The sequence below is a fragment of the Micropterus salmoides genome, unplaced genomic scaffold, assembly GCF_014851395.1.
Source record: "Micropterus salmoides isolate LMB-PRFRI ecotype aquatic unplaced genomic scaffold, ASM1485139v1 Ms_hic_scaffold_10, whole genome shotgun sequence".
NCBI lineage: Eukaryota > Metazoa > Chordata > Actinopteri > Centrarchiformes > Centrarchidae > Micropterus > Micropterus salmoides.
In genome coordinates this window covers 30,714,360-30,739,486 of record NW_024040041.1, presented here as the reverse complement: position 1 = coordinate 30,739,486, position 25,127 = coordinate 30,714,360, and the positions used below count along the sequence as shown (strand labels likewise).

Below are 25,127 nucleotides of genomic sequence, written 5' to 3'. Positions count from 1 at the left end.
GTCAGTGTTTTCTCAAAGTGAAATTTGGGAGATATAATTACCCTAAAACATCAATTAATAGCCCGGACTTTTGTTTGCTTAAATCACTGAACTCGCCCTGCCTATACAGGTGCTGGTCATATAATTAGAATATCATCAAAAAGTTGATTTATTTCAGTAATTCCATTCAAAAAGTGAAACTTGTATAATGTATATGATTAATTCCACACAGACTGATATATTTCAAGTGTTCATTCCTTTTAATTTTGATGATTATAACTGACAACTAATGAAAACCCCAAAATCAGTATGCAGCTGGAGTCAGTGCTTCAAGAACCACCACGCACAGACGTATGCAAGACATGGGTTTCAGCTGTTGCATTCCTTGTGTCAAGCCACTCTTGAACAAGACACAGCGTCAGAAGCGTCTCGCTTGGGCTAAAGACAAAAAGGACTGGACTGCTGCTGAGTGGTCCAAAGTTATGTTCTCTGATGAAAGTAAATTTTGCATTTCCTTTGGAAATCAAGGTCCCAGAGTCTGGAGGAAGAGAGGAGAGGCACAGAATCCACGTTGCTTGAAGTCCAGTGTAAAGTTTCCACAGTCAGTGATGGTTTGGGTGTCATGTCATCTGCTGGTGTTGGTCCACTGTGTTTTCTGAGGTCCAAGGTCAACGCAGCCGTCTACCAGGAAGTTTTAGAGCACTTCATGCTTCCTGCTGCTGACCAACTTTATGGAGATGCAGATTTCATTTTCCAACGGGTCTTGGCACCTGCACACAGTGCCAAAGCTATCAGTACCTGGTCCATGGGATCCCTGTTTGGCCAGCAAACTCGCCTGACTTCAACCCAATAGAAAATCTATGGGGTATTGTGAAGAGGAAGATGCGATACGCCAGACCCAACAATGCAGAAGAGCTGAAGGCCACTATCAGAGCAACCTGGGCTCTCATAACACCTGAGCAGTGCCACAGACTGATGGACTCCATGCCACGCCGCATTGCTGCAGTAATTCAGGCAAAAGGAGCCCCAACTAAGTACTGAGTGCTGTACATGCTCATACTTTTCATGTTCATACTTTTCAGTTGGCCAACATTTCTAAAAATCCTTTTTTTTGTATTGGTGTTCAGTAATATTCTAATTTTCAGAGATACTGAATTTGGGATTTTCATTAGTTGTCAGTTTTAATCATCACAATTAAATGAAATAAACATTTGAAATATATCAGTCTGTGTGTAATGAATGAATATCCAAGTTTCACTTTTTGAATGTAATTACTGAAATAAATCAACTTTTTGATGATATTCTAATTATATGAACAGCACCTGTATATGGGACAGACCTTTAGTGTCATTCCTTTACCAAGCTGGTAAATGTGAATAATTAATACTTTGGTGCTCAATGTTTCCGTAAAATGAACTAATCAATTGAATTGTGGAGAATCTAACCGATCTTATGATGTAAACTATGTCCATATTGACAAAAGTATAAACATTGGTGTGCACGATCTAAGCAGCTTAGTAGCCTAACAGCTAAAGCGGGTGACCCGGTGGATTTCAAAAGGTTTTATACATCCAATTTGGGGTGATTTATAAAAAATTTTGTTTGCTTTCTTCAAGTCAATAAAATAATGTAATATTAGTTTCATCTCAAAGTAATGTAAAAGAAAATTATAAATTATATGAGCCCTTCCATGTGACTCACCAAACAGTATATCCTGAAATGTTATCAGAATCAAAACCAGAAGGAGCTTTATTACCAACTAGCATTTAACACGTAGGAGTAGGATTAGGTGCAAGACATGAACATACAGCTGACATAAATAAATGCTAAAATATATAAATATGGAATAAACAGATGCAAGTTATGAAAGAATAATAGCACTATGTGTAAAGAAAAAACAAAACAATGTGACATTACTCCAGATTTGTGTATCATGGTGTACTGATATGTTGTACAGCCTAAAATACCCAATAATGTTATATTCAGTGAGATTTTCTTCTGTAAAGCCCTGTAATAAAGCAGCTTTAAAGTGGAGTGAGAAAAAAAACATTTATTAGCCATTTCTCTAGTAATTTGACTGCAAGGGAACATGACTAACATTATGAAATGTGATATAATGCAGTGGGTTGAGTGTGTGTTTGATGCTATCTGTGTCAAATCTGTTTATGTAACATCATGACTCACCTCTCTTTAGATTTTGCCAGAACAACCTCCTGAGGATGAACACCTACACGCATAATCAGTGACGCATACTGACTTGTATTGGCAGAAACAGCTTGAATGAGACCATTAAAGATGAAGATGAGTAAAGCACATTTACAGTAGTAGCGGGTTTGGCATATTATTTCTACAAAATAGTTTAATCCCTTTGGAGCTCGTGACTCCACATGCTCTTGAAAATAAGCATTGATTTTATTGAATTAATCTATTAGAGGTCTTCAGAGTTAGTTATTTCAATACAGTGTTAATATCAGTAGCAGATCTACTTTTAAGCTGCTACATTTTGAACTATATATGTCTTTTGTCAGGTAAAAGAGTTAAACTTTTTAAGCAAGCAAATTACATAATGAATTAATTTATGCAATGAAAGAAACACAAATTCTAAAAAGTCAGCGTCCCTTTGTCCTATTAACTATTTAAAGTTACAATTCTTAGAGATTTGTGTTTTAAAGGAAAGGAGGTGATGCACTCTCTGTTGACTAAAATTAAAACCTTAAAGTAGTTGAGCGAAAACTAAAAAAATCCTGATTCTGAACTAAATCTATACACAACATTTTCAGTAAACATGAGTGCACTGCACCTTGAATGTACCTCTTTTTATAAAAATTGCCTAAACATGATACAGCACAGGCTGTGCAAATTATGGCTTATACTGGCTTTTATATATTACATGCTTTTATTCTGAAATTCCCCTTAATTGGTTTCTGGGCCATTATGAGAATATATAGCCTTTTAAAATATAGACATATTTGTACCATATAACCTGCACACACACTGTGCAAGTGGAGGAATACACCTAAAAGTATTAAAATCCAATACAAAAACAAAGTCGTGACAAGCCGTACTTGTATTTCCTGTTACACAACCAATGAAAAAAAAAAAGAAAAAAAAAGCATTATAAATTTCAACATAATTGTTAGGATCTGGTCATCTTTAGACAAGATTTGGCTACAGTTATAAATAAAAATGTGTAAAAACTGCCTCCACCGTAAACATTATAACACAGTTTAGCAGGAATAACTTTCTTTTATTTGTGTGAAACCTGAAAGTACTCTTATGATCTACTGATCAGTTTAGAATTATATAATACTGTGAATATATAATGACCAATCACAGGATTACTGTAAAGACATATGGATATGTGGATGCTGCAGCTGTACCCAAGTTTATTGTTCAGCGCTATTAAAATAAATCCCATTAAATCTAAGCACATACAGCGCATTCTGTTTGGAATTAATTATTGACTGAGCAGCTCTGGGTTGTGTCTCTTGTTGACATTACAGATTAGATTAAATCATGCTAACATGTTAGCCGTTTATGAACAGATTAAGATCAGATCTTCTGAAAAGAAGAGGCATCAGTATGTTAAATACGTTTGAATTTTATTAAATGGAACATTTAGAACAGATTAACAGGGGATGATAAAATAAGATATTAACAAAATAAATTGGTAAATTTTCATTCTTAAGTATTAGAAATGACAAATCAGTGCTCAGGATGCTAAGGAACAAAGTCTACAGATTTAGGTCAAATAAAACAATAATTCACATTAATGAAACATTTTGGGAAATCATCTTTCTTGCTGCCTAAAGTTTATAAAAGTTTCATCTTTGCCAGCAGAGTTTGGCCACAATGTGTTTAGCATCGCTTAGCACTGAAAGGTGAAAACTGGTCCAGGTTGATTGTTGCAAGGAATTCTGGGACAACATTTAATTAACATCAATAGGCACATTAATAAAAAGGGCATGCTGACAAACTGACCCCGACTTGTAAGGATTTGCTTTACACGACAACAGTAACACATGACTGTTCATCTCCCTCTGACTGACTCTCAAGAGATAAATATATCTACTTTAGGGAGAAAATATGGCAACAGAGTAACCTGGAAAACCCCCCACAAATTATTACATTTTTACCTTAAACTCATAATTAAAAAAATGATTAAGAAATAATTAATTAACTTAAGAAATAAAAACATTTAGTTTGTCCAGTTAATATTTTAAGTAGATGCTTACTAATACTTAAATAATATAAATTCTACAAAACTATCTACATGGTCAGTGCAGTTAATACACAATCACCTGATTTTAAAAAAAGGCTATGTAGTGGAGCTTGAGTTAAGATCGTTCTTTAAACTACTGTCTCCAAGGTCAAATTTAATTTTCACGCTAAATACGGGGAGCATAAAGGTGTCAACATAATGTTACGGGAAAGCTTATGGAGTGTCCAAAATAGGAAGAGTTTATTTTACGGGGAGCATGAATGAAAAGATGCTGGCATTATGTTGACTATGTACATGTCATTACTGCCACCAACATAGACCATGTGGGGAGTGATATATGCTGTTTTCATGCGGCATATATGAGAGCACATGAGCACATATATAAGAACAGTAATGTGTCTCAGGTCAAAGTGGTGTCTGTTGGTGAATAAGGAATGATCTATAGGACAGTGGGAATTGGGATGTGCTGTTTAAGAGTCACATGAGCCAGTGGAGCAGCAGCATCATACCCAACAACAACAACAACAACAACATACAATCCACACGTTTGTTGTTGTGTTTCACGGCTGATGAAACGAAGCGGATATTTCCAGTGTCTGAACTACAGTACATGAACTAACACGTGTATGTTTGCTAGTCATACAAAACAGTGAAGATTTCATTGATTTATAGGGAAAAACAAGGTCAGGAGGCTAAAAAAATAAATGTCAAAGTGTGGTGTCATTTTCAAATCTCAAATTCCACATTAAGCATGGTTTTGGTCCTTTAGCGTTGTTTCTGTATGGGCAACACAGCGGGATTAAGTACATTACTGTTCACCTCACCTTTCAGCTGCTTGTGTGTAAAGATGGAGTCCAAGTTCTCTTATTTGAATAAATTTTTGACCTCAACAACAAAAAGAAAAAACACCTGTTGTCAGCACAAGGGAAGGATATTCACCTTGATAAAGTTATTAAAATAAAGGATTTTCATTATGTACTGAAAGTAATGTTATGATCACAGTTCCTATAGCAGCTGGTTCTTAGTTTTGTGGCAGACATCGCCATGTTTGTTGCTGCTCTAAGACGCGTTCTTACTTTTGTTGTTCATCAGAAAACAACTGACTTGGCAGCTTCAGTTTTGTTACAACGTACTTTCTGCGACGTTCTTCGTTCATCCAACATGAAAGCAGCGTGACTCAAAGGGCTTCGTACCAAACTCACCCTTGTTTCCCTCCCATTTCCCCTCTTTCCCTCCCATCTGTCTGTTTCCATCTCGTTACCTATTCAGTCCCTTCCCATCTTTTTCTTTCCCTCTCACATTTCTGGCTGATGTCGCTCTCAGTCAGTCTTGGTGGTTTTGTGTCTCCAGGGGTAAATCAGCTCCCCGACAAACAGCTTCTTGACCAGGGCCGCCCACGAGTCTTTGGGGTAGCAGCTGTAAGTCGGGGTGCGGTAGGTCTGAACCACAGCGCTGCACTTAAGAGGGTTAATCTGAGGAAAAAAAAAAACACATAACAACCTGATAATGTGAACAAATAATAACAAAAAGAGACAAAAATAATAAATGCTTACATAATTTATTACGTGTGGTAAAACTGCCAGAACTGCAGTGGAGGAGTACTTCATTATACCGAGCCTCAGAACAGACATGGAGGAAAGAAATCTACTCCTCCATTCTCAGTAAATCTTTTGTTTTTCCTCACACAGCCTCTTTCACACAGAGATCCTCCAATAAACGCATCAAATAGCGTTCTGGCTTTCCGGGTTACCTCCACTGAGTCCACCTACGCCGCAGCTGCCTGAGCTCTTCCAGTTAATTTTCAAAATAAAACACCCTGTGCAGACTCCCGATCGTAAAACAACAATAAACACTGTTAAAACAGACAAAAAACGAAAGCATTTAACTACATAGCCTACTTTATCATAGAAGAAGCACTAAAACAAGCACTGATGCCCAAATCAATAAAATCTAAACATGTCAGAAAAATTGGGCAGGCAAAATGCTCTGATTCTGAAATGCTCCCTGTGGATATGCAGCCTGAAGTTGATGGAACGAAACAGACTCATTGAAAGGTGTGAAGAAGGTAGCAGAAGCACAGAAAATGACAAATTAACAATAAGTCAATGCTGAGACACTTCTAGTAGGCTGGGGACCTAACAAAACCGTGGCGCAGCCAGAGTCAGTGGACTTTCAGAGTTAGATAGCTGAAAAAAAGACAGCAACTTGTGGCACAACAGTGTTGAAACGTCACTCTTGTTCCGGTATGGCGGCTGTGGCTTTTCACACAGACATCGTTCCGCCTCTGTTACTACCAACATTCCCGCTCAGAGGTGGATCAAATCTGACCCCCCTTTCCGGCTCGGTACCTTTCATACAGCGAGCCGGCATATTAGCGTAATAATCCCAGAAAACTGGGCAGTGTGACTTTAAGACTTTCAAATCAAATCCTTTAACTGACCAGATGTATTTTAAGACATAAAAATTCTGTGCTTTGTCTAATAATTTGAAAATGTCCTTGAAAAAGTTTCACTGGATGTCTCCTACTATACTGAGAAGTCATATCTCAAGTTTCCATATCTTGTGTAAATTGCATACTGGACCCTGACTGGCTCCAAAACTAGTTGAGATGTCACAAAATCATCTTGTACGCCCAGATGTTAAACTATGTCCTCTGTATACTTCCCTTTTTGACTGGATTCAAATGCACAAAGCCTACACTACGTATGTCAAAATTACATAAACACTTCACTTCCTGTCCTGAGACAAAATGAAACCTAAACCTGATCATGGAGGAGGGGCCTTTTTTTTTTTTTCCCCTTTTTTTCTTGCACCCCAGAGAGTCTACTACCAACTTCTAGGAGGATACAGTGGCCACAGGATTAAAAAACAGAATAATTGTCTTCAGATTATGAGCTGAGTGGAAGTGCTTGGTTTTGGAAATATCCCTCAGCTGGAGGAAAGAAGACCGACTTCACCAGACAAACTTCAAATTCTACATTTAAGATCAATAAACAGAAACAAAATGTGACTTCTCACCTCCATCAGCAGGTGAAGGGCCGTCCCAGGCTCCTCACACAGCACCCTGAACTTCACACCCTCTTTAAAGAACACGAGACACACGTCAATGAGAGGATTTTGAATCATGTCATTCATCTGTTCATCCATAAAATTAGCACTTTTATTTCAAGACTGTTTCCGCGACCCTGTACGCAGGATAAGCAGTTGACGATGGCTGGATTTCAAGACTGTTCAAGACATTTAAATGACCAGCAGATACACTGAATCGGTTTTGCAACTTTAATTAACATCAACATCTTTCATCCAACTTTTTTGCAGCAGTATTTCACAAATCAAGTGGGGAGCTGATAAAGGCGACGTTACCTGCCAGTCTGTAGGACCGAAAGATGCGGAGGCCCATGGCGAACAACGGGAAGGAGTTAATGAAGTCCACGCTGAGGTGGAGGACGCCCTGGAACAGCACCACCACCAGCCGCAACTGCACAAGACAGGGACATACGAGGGTTAAAAACAAACAAACAAACAAACAACAAAAAATTCAATCCAAACAATAATACCAAATACAAGCTGTTTCTCACCATTCAGATTATTAGTGAAAGAATGATCTAATTCTTCCCTGAAAGGTCTGAGGGAATTATTCTTAATACATATGTATGGAACGAAGGCATGTTTACAACAAACACTTTATAGACGGCAGGAATGTTCTAGCCAAACCTTGGCAACTGGGAAGTTAGTAAACTGAGCTAATTACTATTTGTTACTAATTTAGCTAACGTTACATAACAGCCAAAAAAGGTGCTGTACGATTGATTTTTCCTAACCACCCCTAGAAAGGAGAGCCCCTAAAGAAAGTCTGGCGTAGGGCTCCCAATTTTCTAGATCCGGACCCGTCTGTGTTGTTTATAATACAGACACATACGGTCCCCCCCAAAAGTATTGGAACGGTAAGGCAAATTCATTTGTTTTTGTTGTTCACTGTATGAGACAAGAGGTCAGAATTTCAGCTTTCATTTCGTGGTATTCACATCTAGATGTGCTAAACAACTCAGGACATATCACCCTTTGTTTGAACCCACCCATTTTTCAAGTGAACAAAACTACTGGAACATGTGTTGCCTTTTAGGCTGATTGTCCAAACATTAAATAGCTCTGCATGACTAGTTTTCATCAAACCTATAAAGACTGCATTTCCTGTTAAATGAAATTTGCAAAGAAGTACAGAGATGAGCCACAAAAGTTCTGCAACACAATCTGATGGACTGATGAGACCAAGATTAATCTCTAGCAAAGTGACGGAAAGGCCAACGTGTGGAGAAAGAAAGGAACTGCTTATGATCCGAAGCTCATCTGTGAAGCATGGTGCGGGTAATGTCATGGCTCGGGCCTGCATGGCTGCTCCTGGATCAGGCTCATTAATATTTATTGATGTAACTGATGATGGTCGCAGCAGAATGAATTCAGAAGAAACATTTTGTCTGCCAATTTACAGAGAAATGATTGAAACTAATGGGGAGGAAGTTTATCATGCAGCAGGACAATGAGCCAAAGCACACTGCCAACAAAACAAAGGACTTCATCAGGGGGAAAAAGGTTTTAGACTGGCCAAGTCAATCAGCTGACCTTAACCCAATAGAGCTGCATTTCACCTCCTTAAGAGGAGACTGAAGGGAGAAACACCCCGAAACAAACAAATGAAAGAAGCTGCGGTAAAAGCCTGGAATAGCTTCACAAATTAAGAATGCAACAGTTTGGTGATGTCGATGGGTCGCAGGCTTGAGGCAGTTATTGCAAGCAAAGGTTATGCCACCAAATATTAAATGTTATTTACTTTAAGATTATTTGTTCCATTACTTTTGCTCACCTAAGAATGCTGTGGTCTAATACAAACGGTGATATGTCCTGAGTTTTTTAACACATCTAGATGAGAATACCAGGAAATAAAAGCTGAATTTCTAAACTCTTGTCTCATACAGTGAACAACCTTACCGTTCCAATAGTTTTGGAGGGGACTGTTTATGTATATTTTACGTGCTGCACAGAGCCATCAAATTCAGTGGGCATACGTGGCATGTGCCACTTTGTGTGCTGAATAGAAATGAAGTGGAAACCATGACCAACCGCCTCAGGGCCCTTGGTATTTTGGAAATTTGGAAGGCTTAGCAACCATCCTACAGCTGAAAACTTAGACATGGTGGGTATTGTTTAGGCTGGTTCCAGTATTTTAAGACTCAGTATGTTCAAATGACTAATTTTAGGCCACTAAATAAATGATGCAGAATATCTCGACCACAGTTTCATTCCTGGTCAGTGTGAAGACAGCTTTAAAAAAAAAAAGGAAAAGAAAAGCTCTAACGGGTCTGTAATTTCCCGATTATTTCCAAGAAGGTTGAATGGCAAGAACATCTGGTGCTTATTAAAGGGAAAACGGGAACAAAGTAGATGTGTCCTAAGGAAATTTTCCTTGGAACAACTTTGTTACGTAAACAAAACTTAAAGAAATATAAAATCGACCAACCAACTCAATTTATAAAATGTGAAAATTGGTGATAAATTTGTGTCTAGGTCTTCAGTATATCCAGAATCCAGTCTTTGCTTGAGACTCGTCTTACCAGAGTAAAGACCAGGTAGTAGAGCGCCGTGGTAGGGAGCAGGAATAGCAGGATGGTGAACAGCAGTGTTCCAATGAAGAGCTGAAGCACCACAAACACAAAACACACTCACAGTTAACATCTAGACTTCTGTGTTGGTGACTGTGTGTTGGTGACTATGTGTGTTACCTGGTCCACGTCATAGGAGCAGGAGTCAACCCTCTGCCGCAGGACGTTCCACTTCTTCCCTCTGAAGAGCCTCCAGAGAGATGAGAGGCCGTAGATCTTCAGACAGTAGAGCCTGACGGAGACACAGACCGCTGATCAACAGCTAAATAAATGTTACCCAGTTCCTCCACAGTGAGAGGCTTAAGAAAGGGGCAGTGTTGGGAAGTAACTAGCTGCATGTAATTTAATTACAAAATAAATGTATATGTAATCGGTTAATATACAGTATATGTTGATAAATATGTTGAATAATATTAATTTTGTTGCTTTGCATGTTTTTCGTTGCCGTAGTTAGATACTGTTCTGATTAGGGCTGAACGATTAACTGTGGTTGATTCAATCTGTCCTTCAGATTCTTCCTGCTCATTTTTTTTAAAAGTAAAATATCATATTACACGTGTAATGGTAAGTCTGTGATCAATGACATCTGAGATTGGCGTGGGTTCGACATTTCGTCCGGGGTGGAAAAGTCCTTTTTGGGACCATTGCCCGGTTTGGACACACTGCCAGCAGAAGGTAAGATAAATTTTACTTTTTAACATGTTTAAATTTAAATAACTTTATATAAATAATAGCCGTGATGTGCACAAATATGTGAAGAAGCATATTTGATTGAGTAAAGACACTTTTTACCTTTATTTACTGTATATAGTAAAAAATAAATAAATAATTCGTTGCCTGGACGGCAAGATTGTGCAGTTAGACCACTTTTGTTTGAACAATAACATTCTTGTGGATGGATATGTGCAGGGATGCATAGTTATCACCATAATCTTTTGTTTTTGCTTTACTATCTACTAGTACTTAAAGGAAATGGATGCACAAAGGAACGCATTCAGACACACACACACACACACACACACGCGCCCATTTTCTTACCCACCGATTGATAAACCGAGGCAAGTTTCTCCTTGCCTCTGTCGCCTAGTGCTGCTCTTGGTGGGAATTGTTGGGTTTCTGTAAATAATATCACAGAGTACGGTCTAGACCTGCTCTTTATGAAATTTAATCCCAATTAAAAGCCTAGTCCCATTTAGACGCTTGTCCTTTACTGGCCTGCGGTCTCATTTATAAAACTCCCAAACGCCCAAAAGACAAATTATTCAGAAGAAAGAAAATATTCAGACTTATAAAACTGTTCGTACGCACACTTGTAAGCAAGTTCCCTTTATAAAATCACAATCGACTTGAAATGTGGCGCATGCGAGGGAGCTCCATGTCCGACCCTTCAAACGCCCATAGTTGCCTATAAATGGTCGGTGAAACGTCCCTCATTAATATTAATACGCACTGACTGCAGGAAGAAAAGGAGGCAAAATCTGATGAAAAAAAAATAAATTAAGTTTAACTCAGTGACACGGACGTTCCTTTTGGTGAAAATGAAATTGTTTGGTGGGTAAAAAAATGCATTTTCACGCAACGCTTGTGCACCGGAGGGAAGGGGACACCCGAGCTCCGCCCCTTTATAACCAATCTGCAGGAAAGGGCATCCCTCCCGAGTAGCGACGTCACTGGCCGGAGGGGGACACACACACAATGTCCCAGGTACTAAATTGGATTCCCCCGTTGGAAAAGAGATTAAACCAAATGCATTCCACTTGTGTTTGAACATTTATTTAGGCTACACAAACAGTCCACTCACTTAATGAGGCTGCCGATGAGTTAAAATAAATATGACTTGTTGTAAATGTTATATTTCCATAATGTGTTTTTACAAGCAGCGCATCACATCCACAAACTGCCGCACAGCGTTTGGCTCAATAAGGCAACGATGATAATGATAATACATGAAACTATGCTCTCGTATTTCCTCAACTGACGCACTGAAAACGACATCAATTTAAAAGTAATTAGTCCTCCTGTTCACCTTATTTATTATTATTATTTATTGAGAATAAACTGCACTGCATGCAAGTATTAATTAATATGATTCCTGATTAAACTTATTATCCTAAATCTGGATGTTTTTGCTGCAAGTGATCTTAAATTGTGTGTTTTTTGCGCACCTTAGGGAAAGTCAATCAAACGAGTGTTTGTTTATTCAGAAAGGCTTTAAGCCTTTAATACTCAGAGCTAATACTTCGATTTATTTTACACAATAGTAGGCCTATTCATTTCAAACCATTTCACCCTTCTGAGTCGCCGTTTCTCATTTCTTCTCTTTATGTGCGTACGCATGGTTCAGAGTTTACTTACAGGACCGCACATTTTCCGGTCAAGATTTTTTTTTTTTTTTTTTTTTTTTTAAACAGATCACAACCTTTGCTTGGGAAGGGGCGTACGCACGTTTCCAGCCCTGTTTTGTACGTACGCACCGTTTATAACGGAGACCCCTGGTGTGGCTACAGGTTTTGACAATAAACGCAGGTCTCAATGGGACCTGGTCTGGTTTTCATAGAAGTTTGCTAGATGTATAAAACCTCTTAAAGCCCACTTGAGCTACTTCTAAGCTGCTTAGAGCGTGCATACAAATATAAATGTTGAAACTTTTTTTCAAAATGGACATGCTACACATCTCAATCGCTCAGTTCATTTTACAGAACCAATGAGCACCAAAGTATAATTTATTCACATTTACCGGCACGGTAAAGGAATTAAAGGCCTTTCTCAAATGTAGGGCAGGATGAGTTCAGTGATTTAAGCAAATACAAAACTTAAGTTTTACGATAAACCTGGAAGGGCTATAGTTACTTACTTTGATTTCACGTACAGTCTTGTCTTTGGATTGTAATGTACTCAATCTACATTTCATTTTGTTTTGACGAGTAAGAATGAGAGACTTTAACCCTTCTATAACTTCATTAACCTGGTCACCAAACCAACATACAACAAACTGTATGTGTAGAAAGGTACTTGGCAATAAAGCTGCTTCTGATTAGAAAGAGAGATAATACACATTTAAAACAGAAACAGTTAGTATTCATGTTCACATTCTGGGTGTAACATCCTACATTACACTCCCTAAAGACAGACAGAGAAGCTTTCTAAAGCTACTTCTAAAGCACAAGTAGAGCTTTTATTCATCCTCTCCAAAGTAGATTGTGCTCACAACAGGAGATATTTTTAGGTCCAGGCATACAGATTTAATAAGCAACTCTGACAAAGGTTCTCAAACTGAATTTAAAGACACACACACACACGAAAAGGGCTGTTGGAGCATAAATATGTAACAAGGAAAGTGGGTAATATTTCATTATGCACCTCGGGCGAGGGAGCAAAGCTATCTTTAGAGCAAATGCATAATTTAGTCAATCCTCTCTCCTCCAACATCTAAGACTATTATCAAAGTGTTCAGCCGTCCATCACACCACGCACCAGGTTTAAAATAAATCTGAATGGAAATCAAAGGACGTCCACTTACCACACATGATTTATGAATATTAAGAATTTGACTATCAACACACTCCTCCTTTAATCCTCAAACAGGACTTACCAGTGGTGACATGTTACAGCATGTCTGTACATGCCCCCGACATGTTATCAAGTTTGACAGTGCGTTTCTGTTCACTCCAAATCTTAAACTCATGAACCACTGAGCTGAAACCATGAAGACTCAAAAGGTTAAACTATGTTTAGATCTTTGAGTGCAATGATGCAGCAAAAGCCAGTTTTTAAGCAATTCCACCAAACTCTACAGCACATCTTCCACAAAAAAAATAAATAATTAACACGGCTACAGCCATGAAGAATGTTTCACAATTACATAATTTTAAATTCTTGGCGCTCACGGCTGCAACAGTTTCTTTTGACTAAATGTTTGCCATCTCTTATCGTCAGTGTTTGTATTGTCCCAAAAAAAACACCAAATGCACAGGAACAGCAAACATCTCGACTATGAGAAGAGCAGTTTACCAACTGAGGCTGACTGAAGGGAAACAACTCTAAGCACTAAATTATTTCATACAAACCATCTGACCCAGTTCACGTGAATTTGAATCTAGTGTGTGCTGATGCAGAAGTAGGCTTTTTCTGCTGCAGTTTGATCTTTGAATCATTTCCGATTAAGAGTGCACAGAATCACTGCATATTAATACATCTCATTAACAGCGGGGCCCAAACATGGCAATAACGTCGGTCCTTCCATCGCTGTCGTCCAGAGCAACAACTACTCGTCAAATAACATGAGTCATGACATTTGGGATGGACAGTCATAATCCCCAGAAAGTGGTTCCTAATGCTAGCCCTACAGGAAGAAATACACAAATCTTTGATTTCCATTTTGGACAGTAGCTCTCCTGGTGCAATAATCATTTTGTGCTCTTACCTCCACTCAACCCCTGCAGGGACATTCACAAAAGGTTATACCAAGACTCTGTAATTAAACTGTCAATACGAGAGCAACAGAGAAGGAAATAGGCTTGAAAAATACGCCCCCTGCAGGAAAAGAAAATGAACAACTAACACAAATACATATCATAAAATATAAAGTTTGATTAATAATCAGCAACGATCCTTTTGCTTTCAGCCATGCTTGTTCACGGTTCGCAGTCTTTTTTACAGATAATTTGACTCCCCCCCCCCCTTTCATTTTCCAGGTGTTTTCCCTGACTGGAAAACTGTTTTCCAGGTGTTTTCCCTGACATGTGGGAACCCTGTTGTTCGTAAGTGTATGACGTCATTACATCAACATGTTGAAATACTTGCCATTATCACAAAATACATTTTTAAAAATCATATTAAAAATGATAACGATATATTGTGAATGAAATAATCTGGCACACCCTTATTCCCCACTACGAGCAGGTGAAACAGATGTGTGAAGGATTTCATCAAAATGTATAACAAACAAACTGCAATTCTAATAAAACATATGAGACAAGAGAGGGACACGGAGGGCGTGTTATAGTCTGAAATATGACCTACGCACAAGTAAGACCTCCCCAGTTCATCAGGGGCCAGTTTGACAAAATTTACAACATGTAAGCCACAATTAGAAAAATCAGATAATTTCCTCTTAAATTATTTTCACTCATTAAAACAAAAGACCCCACTAGTGACCCATGCGTGCGAGAGCCCTGCTGAACTTTATCATTTTGTGAGCGAGGATCATTTGTGAAACGTGATGCTGCAATCTGTGTGTAAGCAGCGCTCGCAAATCACCTTTCCCCCCCATGCTGAGTAAATTAACAACCCCAGACTGCTTCTGTTAGCTCATCAGGTAGACACAAACTAGCACTACTCATCAAAATACTGATTTTGAAGGGACACACACACAAAAGCTCTCTGGGTAATTAAACCTCTCAAATGTTTGACCCAGTAATGAGTTAGCAGCAGTTTGTGATTCAGTCTTCAGAGAGGCTAAATCTACACGGACAGTACTCCCTAAATCCGTTTGTCGTAACTTTAAATTTAAGTCCCAAAACATGCTACTCATTTCTTTTCCACACAGCACCTGGTTCTCTGATTCGTAGCAGTAAAAAGGGAACATAAAACTTGGAGTATCAGGTCTCACCTGGCGCCGTAGACGTAGAAGCAGTAGATGTGGAAGGTGAGCAGGGCGACCATGTCAGAGAGCAGCGAGAGGGCGAAGGTCAGGCCCAGGCAGGCTGACAGGCCTCCGTACCACAGGATCCCCTCCATGAAGGGAGACATCAGGTGGATGTAGCCTGGATGGAAAGAGGATCCACACAGTATGACCAGTGAAATGACCTTTGAAGCCTTTAGAGGCCACAAGCGGAGCTCTTACCCCTGTTTAACATGAAAAAAGGTAAAAATACATAGACAATGTTTTGTGCTGTGACTCACTGATCCAGAGGTGAATGTGGTAGAGGAAGAAGCGGCCCAGAACCTGGTCCAGGGCCCGGTTCATCTTCAGCCCCGCAGGAGCTCCCATCAGCCACTGCAGCAGCTCCTCCAGCTCTTTAGCCACATGCTGAGGAAGAATAACAGGAGTTTAACCGTAGGACAAAGAAACCTGACTACAACATTTCAATCATCAGCGAGTAGAGTTTTCTCAGATGTCAGACTGTCTGCTAAGATTTTTTTCTTTTTTTAAAATCAAACCATTTCCAAAGTCAATAATGAAGCATCAGGTTCAATATTTACTCGACTTGATTAGCGTTTCCAAATAATAAAAAAATAAAACCTAACCTGCTTGCAGCAACTTTCCTTTCCTTCCTTTCATAGCACAGCATTTTTTAATTTGTGTGGCGTCTTTTGAAAGGAAGCCAAAAAGTGGCAACGGTTATATGCAAGATAGCAATATTCAATATCTTGTGGTCTTGAGATAATATCATTTCATCATCATCATTTCCGTTTTTTTGTTGCATTGGGTAATAATTTGAAAAACAGGGTAGAAGGTGTCATAACATTACACGTTACATTAAGTCGTTTAGCTGACGCTTTTATCCAAAGCGACTTACAATTGCTATTTTTTATGTCAGAGGTCGCTCGCCTCTGGAGCAACTAGGGGTTAAGTGTCTTGCTCAGGGACACATTGGTGGATGGGTTATAATGGGGAATTGAACCAAAGGCATGCGTCCTACCCACTGCGTCATCACCACCCCAAATTAGTAGTATATTTCCTTTATTTAATAGTCAAGCGTGTAGTAACTGACAGGAAAAGTAAGGGGGAAAGAGAGCGGGCCATGATAAGAATCAGAGGTTCTCAGCTGGAATTGAACTGGTGCCATAAAGAGTCCTTTTTATTTTTCCACATATGTTGGTGTTGAAATGAACAGTAGGTACAAAATGTTTTGGAAATCAGTGCAGTAGCTGCTTCAGCTGGTAGCTGAAGCAGCTACGTAGCAAGCAACGTATTCCTTCAGGGTCATTACGGCCGTCAAAAAGCGCTTCTTTTTGCTTTTTCTCAGACTGTTTTACCAGGTGTCTGACAACATCATGGAAAGGATCCAACGAGGGGACCCAGTAACCTCCTTTGTTTTTAACAAGAAACTAAAAAAAAAAAAATAAATAAAACTTACTCAGGGACAGTTCTCACTCTGAAATCTCGTGAGAGGCGAGTTGTTGCAGGAAGATGACGGTTGAAACACGTCACTCCAACACAACAAACTCCTCTCCCCAACTGTGACTCACATTTCCAACGACGTCTTGCTGCAGCTGCCCACTAGTCATTTTAACACCAAATTATGTCAAAACAGGGCCCAGGTTTAAAAACACCGACATTATCCTTAGAGCATGAGGCTACAAGTGTGTCCCCACAACAGTGTAATTATTTGTCCCACACAAACCTGTCGCCTAATTCGGACGACAATATCAGCCGGACAAAACTAAAATGAAAGTTAAGTCCAATAGATGCTCGTTTTAACCCATGAAGTGTGTCTTGGAGGAAGATAATCAACAACTGTGATATTAAGACACTGTGACACTACAATCACCTAATCTGACGTCTAGAAAGAAAAATATATATCGTGTGGTCTGACCTCAGCTGATGTAACTCACACACACACACTTACATCAGCGGCAGGCACCAGTGTGTTGGCCAACATGCTGATGTGGTCGTCTCTGTAGAGCCACGAGATGAGCAACATGCCGAGAGCTACGTCCACCAGGAACGAGACCACGATGTTGGCTTTCCTACAGACAGACATGACGGTAACAACAGGAGAGGAGAGTCACTTTCAGCAGCGGTTCATCTCTCCCTGGCAATTGAAGTTAATGAAAGGTAAGTCAATTAAAATATATCATCATTAAAATAAGATGAAATTAAAAATAGATAATACTATATCAGAAATGCAGTTATTCTCTGGTTCCAGTAGAGTAAAGGGTTCAAAATCTTATTTAGGGGTTGTACCAGAACAAGTTTACATGGTTAACAAGGCTTCGTTTTAGCTATGGAGTGATGCTTCTTGTCTGTAAATGATCTTTGTTGGGAGTTGCACATGTGCAGTTCCTAGTTAAGGACTACTAGCGAGAAGCCCGTAAACAGCTTCGATTCAGCTGCACATGTTGCCGACCAGCTTGGCAACACAGACTGGATCAAGAGTTTCAGAGTGTATCTGTAACAAAAGTATCTTATATCCATAAAGTTTTAACTGAGCTCTGTCTCTACATCACAGTAAGAACTTTATGTCCACTGACTGCTGGAGGGTAGCTAGTGTTTGGAAAGGAGAGGAGAGCTGTGCTGCAGCTCACTGTTTTTCAACCAGTGTTTTTGAGGGCGTGTCAGACTAGCCGCTTGGCGAGCGTTATGAGACGCATTTAGCTTTCATCCCTGTGACATCACAGCTAAATGAGCACCATAATACCACCTCTTTAATACATTAAGAACTTGATGTCAGAGACTGAGGATTGTGGGTCAGTTTGGCCAGAAAAGCACGCTTGCTTTCACACTTCAAAATTCAACCTGAAGTAGTAGGACATCCTGGTACTTCTGGCATACTACATTTGACATACTATGTATTGGGACATGCTAAATCTTTTTCTGGCACACTGAATAGTTTTGGGTATTCAGTGTTTCCCGCAGAATGACAGACAACTCGCAGAAAAGACACAGAACTCGTCTTCTGGATTTTTCCCAACTGCGATTCGGTTTTCAGACGCAGGTGCGCCCCTTGTGGAGGCTCGTTCACGACGTAAATTTGACAACATAATCAATGTGTAAGCTAACGAATCTGCTCTTCGGGTAGGCTTACTGCCCCTTTATCTGGTCTGTGCTTGTAACATATCCACCATGTCTGCGACAACTCTTTTGGCTTTTTCTGTGTTCTCATGTTCTTCAGCGGATGATTACTAATACTTTTTTGGTGTCCTCTAACTCCAGCTTTAGGACAAAAGTTCCACTTGTACAAATAAAAAAAAAAAGTGCCTGCATCTGTGCTCTGAATTTTCTGCATTTAGTGACTCCCCTTCTTCTTCTTCTTCTTCTGTGATCACCAAGTCTTTGGGAATTCTTTCTGTTTCAGGAACTCCACGGGCTTTACTTCAGTACAAACTATGTGTAAACCCCCCCAGCCCCCCACATATCTGCTTTGACAGGCACGTGTTCTGAGGTGACTGACTGGAGCTGTTCACCTTATAAAAAGCTTGAAACAGAAGAAGAAAAGCAAATGCATTGAAAAGTCCATAACATCAGGGAGTTTACAGGTTGACAAACAATCACCTCATGAACTGCGTGTGTCCGGCGGCTGGTTTTGGCGAGCTTAGCGCCCTCATGTGTTCGGTTCTGTAGCTGAGCTGGACACAGGTGGACAGCTTACTGGACAGGAAGCGCAGCGGGTAAAGACTGAAGATCCTAAAAATAAAATGTAAATAAAGAAAATATTGTTTTCTCCCTCGACATTTGTGTACGTCAGCGTTCCTGTGCAGGTTTTAGTGTCCTGTGGTCGTAATCATGGATTTATTTATCTCAGCACCAACAGAGTTTTGAACCTGACAACAGTTAAATTCCCAAAGTAAAAGTTTGAACTTATAATACTGAACACTTGCATTACATATATGAAATTGGACACCTCAACATTGATGTTGTTTTGCTTTTGGCCATCAAATACAACTTCCAGTCCAAATGTCCCCTACTGTGTCGCCATGGACAAGTCCAATGATATTCTATATCCTCCAAAAAGGTTTCTCTGATAAAAAGAATAGTGAGCAGCTGTTTTGAACAACAAAGATTTAAAGATTGTTTTCCAGCAGGCACCACTTGGCTCGGTGCTGAGAGGCACAGACACGTTAGAGGAAGTTGGAAAATACTGACAGGAAGACAAACACATTTAGCATTTGTTGAAAATAAGAGAAATACAGAATATGAGCAGCCTTATGCATTAAGTTTTCTTCCTTCTTACCGCATGTTACAGATCCAGGTCCATATGGAGAGCAGCCAGCCGATGAGCAGGCAGAGCGGTACGGAGGCCTGTTTGAGCAGCTCCACGATGATGCTGGCCTCTCGACCTTCAGACTGCCAGTGTGTCGACTTCAGCGGCCCGTCGTCGTACTTGTCAAGGAAGAACAGAGGCTGGCTGTGGGCCACAGTGTGGAACATCTGGACCAGAGGAGAGGAGGGGCGTGTTAGAGATACACATGACTAGCCGCTCACATCGCCCTGTAACCTGCGCCGTTCACACTAACACACATGCACTTTACTCTGTACATCTTCTGGCAACACATTGTTTAGGAAATTCATTCAGTAGACAAAAATAAATAAATAAATCACTTATCTTTGGAGAGTTAAGAGAAATATTTTTGATCATTCACATAAAAAAAAAAAAGGTGCAAAACAGTCAACTTAAAAGGTTTTAAATATCAAATGACTGGACATGAGAACATATGTACAATAGAAATATAATAATGTGAGTAAAATGATACTTTTCTTTCACTCAAGGGTTTTTGCTGCAGCATGGCAGAAAGACATTCTGTTATATCAGCCTGAACTTCATGTTACTTACATGATGAAAAAAAAAGATAAACTGGAATTAATTAAATGAGAAGCGGCACTGATTTTCACCTCTGTCTCGTACCTGTCTGAGCTCAGATGGTGGATCAGTTTTGGGGTCGGGAACTCCGTTCTCAATGGGGTGAAGCTGCGACAACATCACCTTCCTCTGCTCATAGTGGACGAAGATCACCTCCTGCTCCTCTTCTTCATCACCTGCAGCCTCTCCATCAGCTTCCTCAACCTTCTCCTTCTTTGTCTTCTTAGCGTCCTGCTGAGCTGCTCCTCCATCTAGCAACGACAAAAGACACATTCATAATCAGCTCCTGAAAGCTTTCTTTTTTCAAAACCGTGAACAGAAAGTCCTCCTGAGGATTATTACATATTCACCACAGATAATAAACTGAGAATTACTAAATGAAATAAAGGACATGGATGGAAACTGGGCTTTTGTCTCATTGGCTATAATTTTAAAATCCAACCAAAAAAAACGATCCATATGCAGAAACATCCAGTCCTACTGTACAACCCCAGTGAATATCAGTCTGAGGGTCTTACTCTGATCCCGGTTGAGGACCTGGCAGGTGAAGCCTGTCTTGCCAATCTCACGGTTGATCTGCAGCCAGTGTTTCTGGGGGAAGATGGTGCTGAGGTCTCTGAGGAAGCTCTCCATGCCCTCCTGACCGTCTTTGGGTAAACTCCACGATCCCAGCACTGACAGCTCCACCCCACTGTGGGCCTGCATCTGGGAGAAAAAGATGGAGGAAGGCAGTGAGGGGGCGGAGAGACTGATCAAGACCTTCAGCTTTGTTTGGATTAGCGGAAAGGGTTAAAAATCAGGTTTTATTGTGATATTTAAATATTATGTTGTGTAATCCACCTTCTGGGGTTTTCAGATATCACCAGTTATTATCTACTGGAAAATCAGATGCTCGGTTCAAGAACATGAGAGGCACAACTGGGGATAAATTAAATTCAGACCTGAGGGGACACAGCGCTGCACTGACCTGCTGGACATACTGTTTGACTTGTCCGGGGATAAACGGGTAGTGGATGACCGCCAACACCACGGCAGAGTCGTGGCCGGAGATCCAGCGGCCCACCAGCAGCCCGCTGTCCGCCCGGTTACAGCACTGCGGGAAGAAGATCTTCAGCACCATGACTGCAGCTCCGTGTTCAGCCTCCAGCAGCTCTGACGACCTGAGAAAGAGAGAAAACAACCAGGTCAGGTCTCAGTGTAGTTTTTAACAAACAAACAGGAGGAAATTGCTCATTTGTTGGGGACTATTTTCAGCGGAGGATGAATCCACATGCGGGGCTCTAATGAGTGTTTGGGGCAGCAGGACGGTGTTTGTGGGACTGAGTCAGAATAAACTACAGTGTGTGTGTTCATGCCGATAAAGGAACATGTGACCCAGTGCAACAGTGAGGAGCTCTGATGCGTTTTAATAGTTTCTGGACAACAATGGAGCTCCATGGCTCAGAGGAAGAAGAGATATCAGGCTGTGAGACACACAGGACTTGTTAGGAGATACATTCAGTGTTGCTTTGGGACCTTTTATGAGATTTCTTGACAATAAAACAATATAGAATATCACCAGACTTGTGCAATGGAACATAAGACAACTGCCTTTAGAAGATAAACTGCATGACATGGTGGTTTAACTTTGTGCAGAACAACAAATAGTGGAAAAAAAAAGAAAAAGATTTAGGTTGAAATATTTTATGTAAAGTGAAGGTTATTAGAATTAAAAGCTGTAACAAGAAACTGGTGTGACGCTGAGCCTCCAGGAAAAGAGCAATGGCTTCATATTGTTCAGTAAATGCACTCAATGTAAAGAAAACCCCCCCTATCTTTACAGAGTTAAAGGATTATTCACATGAGACAAGAAGAAGTTAAGAAAACTGAAGATTCTCAGTCGTCCAGGTCATAGTTATCCAACGAAGGTCAAAATGAAGGGCAACTGGACTTGGTTGAAGATACTAGAGACGTTTCGTCCCTCATCAAAAGGACTTCTTCAGTTCTGACGGACTGGCAGGGAAACTTTAACTTAAACCTCAGTGGGCTCGTTTGCCAGGATCGTCGATACTTCGTTCGTTAGTGTTCCTGGTTGCTGTGACGACAGTCGTTACAGTCGTTGAGACTACCTGTGGCCAAGACTGAACGACCATCGTTGGTATCTTCACCTGAGGCCAAGACTGAACGACCATCGTTGGTATCTTCACCTGAGGCCAATAGGTTACGTTTGTTGAGTTTCCTGGGAAGTGATGAAAGGACAGCATTGTAAGTGGGGGATAAGTGGTGGCGTAGACCCCCTCCCCTGTTCAATGACGGCTTCTCAACCCTGGTGTAGATGCTTCCTTGACACCTCTTTCAAACCATCCATCTTCTCTGTCTAAAATGTGCACCTGGTGGTCCTCAAACGAGTGTCCTCTGTCCTGCAGATGTAAGTAGACTGCAGAGTCTTGACCTGAGGAGTTGGCCCTTCAGTGTTGAGCCATGCGTTTGTACATACGCACGCCTCTGGAGCAACTGGGGGTTAAGTGTCTTGCCCGGGGACACATTGGTGTCTCACAGTGGATTCAAACCCAGGTCTCTCACACCAAAGGCGTGTATGTTATCCTGATTGTTTTCACTGTTAAATAATGATTGTCTAGTGGGCGGCTGCGGCTCAGCAGGTAGAGCGGGTTGCTCGTTAATCGTAAGGTCGGTAGTTCAATCCTCCGGGCTGCATGTCAAAGTGTCCTTGAGCGAGATACTGAAGCCTGAATTGCCCCTGTCGGCTGTTCCGCCAGTGTATGAATGTGTATGAATGTGTGTGAATGGTGAATGCAGATGTAGTGTAAAAGCACTTTGAGTGGTCAAAAAGACTAGAAAGGCGCTCTACAAATACGGAGCATTTACATTAATCTGTCTATTATTTTCTTGATCAATTAATTAGTTGTCTGGACGATAACATGTCAGATGACATCCGCACATCGCACCTTTTTGCAGTAGCTTTTAACCTTCGTTAAACCAGGTTTCTGATGTTTAAAAGTGTTGTTGTTTTGTTTCCCTGTGAGTGACTTTGGTTGTAGTAATTTTTACACTTGTTATTTATGTATTTGACATCGACCCTGTTCAGCACTTTGATCAACTGTTGTTGTTTTTAAATGTGCTATAGAAATAAAATTGACATCTTCAAATGTCTTGTTTTGTGCACATCCCAAAAGGTATTCAGTTTACAGTCATAGAGGAGGAAAGAAACCAGGAAAAATTCCCATCTAAGAAGCTGAAATCAGAGAATTTTGACTTCTTTTCTTTAAAGAAATGACTCAAATTGAAAAATGGTTGGCAATTAATCTAATATGTTGACCACTAATCGCCAAAAACGTCACATTTTATGTCCTTATTTCTTTCAGATTTAAAGGCTGCTTTTTGCTCCTGAGTGAAAGTGGAAGAAACCAGACGGTTAATTGTGGTTTCAAACTTTTCTTTACAAACATTCAAAACGATTATGATAAAATACATTTTTATTCCCTTTTCCTCGGAGTCAAATGAATTAGATCAAACATTTATGGAACATTTATTGAACACCAGCCCTAGTTGCAGCTCTAACAGATTATACCCGATATATTCGGGAATCAAATATCTTTATTATTAATGAGAAATAATTCTGTTAGTATTTTGACAGATGAGCGCGACGGCAGGAAAAACATTAAACTAGCTGATTTCTGAATGGAGTTTGGTGGAGGGGGGGGACAGAACACGTATCGGAACTGGACGGTTGGCCTCGTTTCATGTCCTTCACATATTGAGTTTGGAGCCTGTTATTCAGCCCGAAGCAAGATTTACATTGATTTCAGGGACAAATAGCAAGCAAGAAAGAGCAGGAAATTAGGCTAGCTGTAGTGTTAGCAGCCGAAAAACAAATGTGAGGAATCACCGAGAGAATAAGACATATTTACTTAATATATATAATTTCTGCTCCAAGTTCGCCACAGATCTTCAACTACAACAAGTGTTTAAAATCAAACTTAATTATCTGATTAATTCAACTTCAAACGGCTGAGAGGTTTAACTGTATAACTGCAGTATAAATACAGGATGTCTGCGTAGACAAATACAATATTTACCTTCTTTAAAACCGACGCAAGGTTTCACCTTTCATTTGTAACGTCGAGTGGAGTTTAGCTAAGTTGAGACCGGCGCCATCTTCTTTGTTGACAGCCCATCGCGGTTAATGCTCCGGTGAGAAACACACGTTCCTGTCTGTGTTCCTTTTATCAGCGGTCGAGTTGTATTTACATTTTTACGATTCAACATGGGAACATTCAGTTGGAAAACCGATTGTAACAAGACGAAAAGTGTTCAATTGAATGTAATATTTTTGTCGACTCCATCAAATGTGTTTCTGGTTTCTTCAGTTTGGTCACTTTATGAGGATTTACCGGAAGTTTTATTCGTATGTTTTCAAGTGTGGCTTGACAGAGGTCTGACCATATTTAACAGCTTAGTGATCTCTAGCTATTAAAACTGTCGCATTAACGATATTATTCTGCGATATTATCTATATCACATTAATAATGAGTAAGAAAAATGATGCTAGTGATAATAACACTGTGTCAATCCCACCGGTATCAAGACAGAAACAATAAGGCACGAAGACGTCCGGTGGAATCTTTCAAAATAAAACGTTCAAGCCCTTCAAGATAAAGATAGTTATATTAAGTCCGGTAAAAAGGTCTAGTAAATAAAAATAAATAAATAAAGGCAAAGTTAACTAGCAACGCAAGTGTGTAA

General features: G+C 40.0%; 1 protein-coding gene across 1 annotated transcript; it reads right to left on the bottom strand.

The window, feature by feature from the left end:
• Positions 1 to 3,560: 3,560 nt before the first annotated feature.
• pigq (phosphatidylinositol glycan anchor biosynthesis, class Q) lies at positions 3,561 to 24,579 on the bottom strand. The gene is made up of 14 exons (XM_038707978.1): positions 24,461 to 24,579; positions 21,352 to 21,544; positions 20,903 to 21,089; positions 20,430 to 20,635; positions 19,758 to 19,954; positions 19,079 to 19,210; positions 17,433 to 17,553; positions 15,763 to 15,889; positions 15,470 to 15,623; positions 9,979 to 10,090; positions 9,811 to 9,891; positions 7,565 to 7,679; positions 7,220 to 7,281; positions 3,561 to 5,673 (listed from the first exon to the last, which is right to left on the bottom strand). The coding sequence occupies exons 2-14, from the start codon at positions 21,502 to 21,504 to the stop codon at positions 5,521 to 5,523; spliced, it is 1,800 nt and encodes a 599-aa protein (XP_038563906.1). The 5' UTR covers positions 21,505 to 21,544; positions 24,461 to 24,579; the 3' UTR covers positions 3,561 to 5,520.
• Positions 24,580 to 25,127: the final 548 nt, after the last annotated feature.

Bases quoted from the DNA above. Each gene is read 5' to 3' on its own strand.
- pigq (XM_038707978.1), bottom strand. From the start codon at position 21,504: ATGGTGCTGAAGATCTTCTTCCCGCAGTGCTGTAACCGGGCGGACAGC. The intron at 20,636-20,902 runs GTAAGACCCTCA...TGTCGTTGCTAG, and splicing joins GGTCCTCAACCGGGATCAGA to ATGGAGGAGCAGCTCAGCAG. The intron at 19,955-20,429 runs GTACGAGACAGA...CCTCTGGTCCAG, and splicing joins CACCATCTGAGCTCAGACAG to ATGTTCCACACTGTGGCCCA.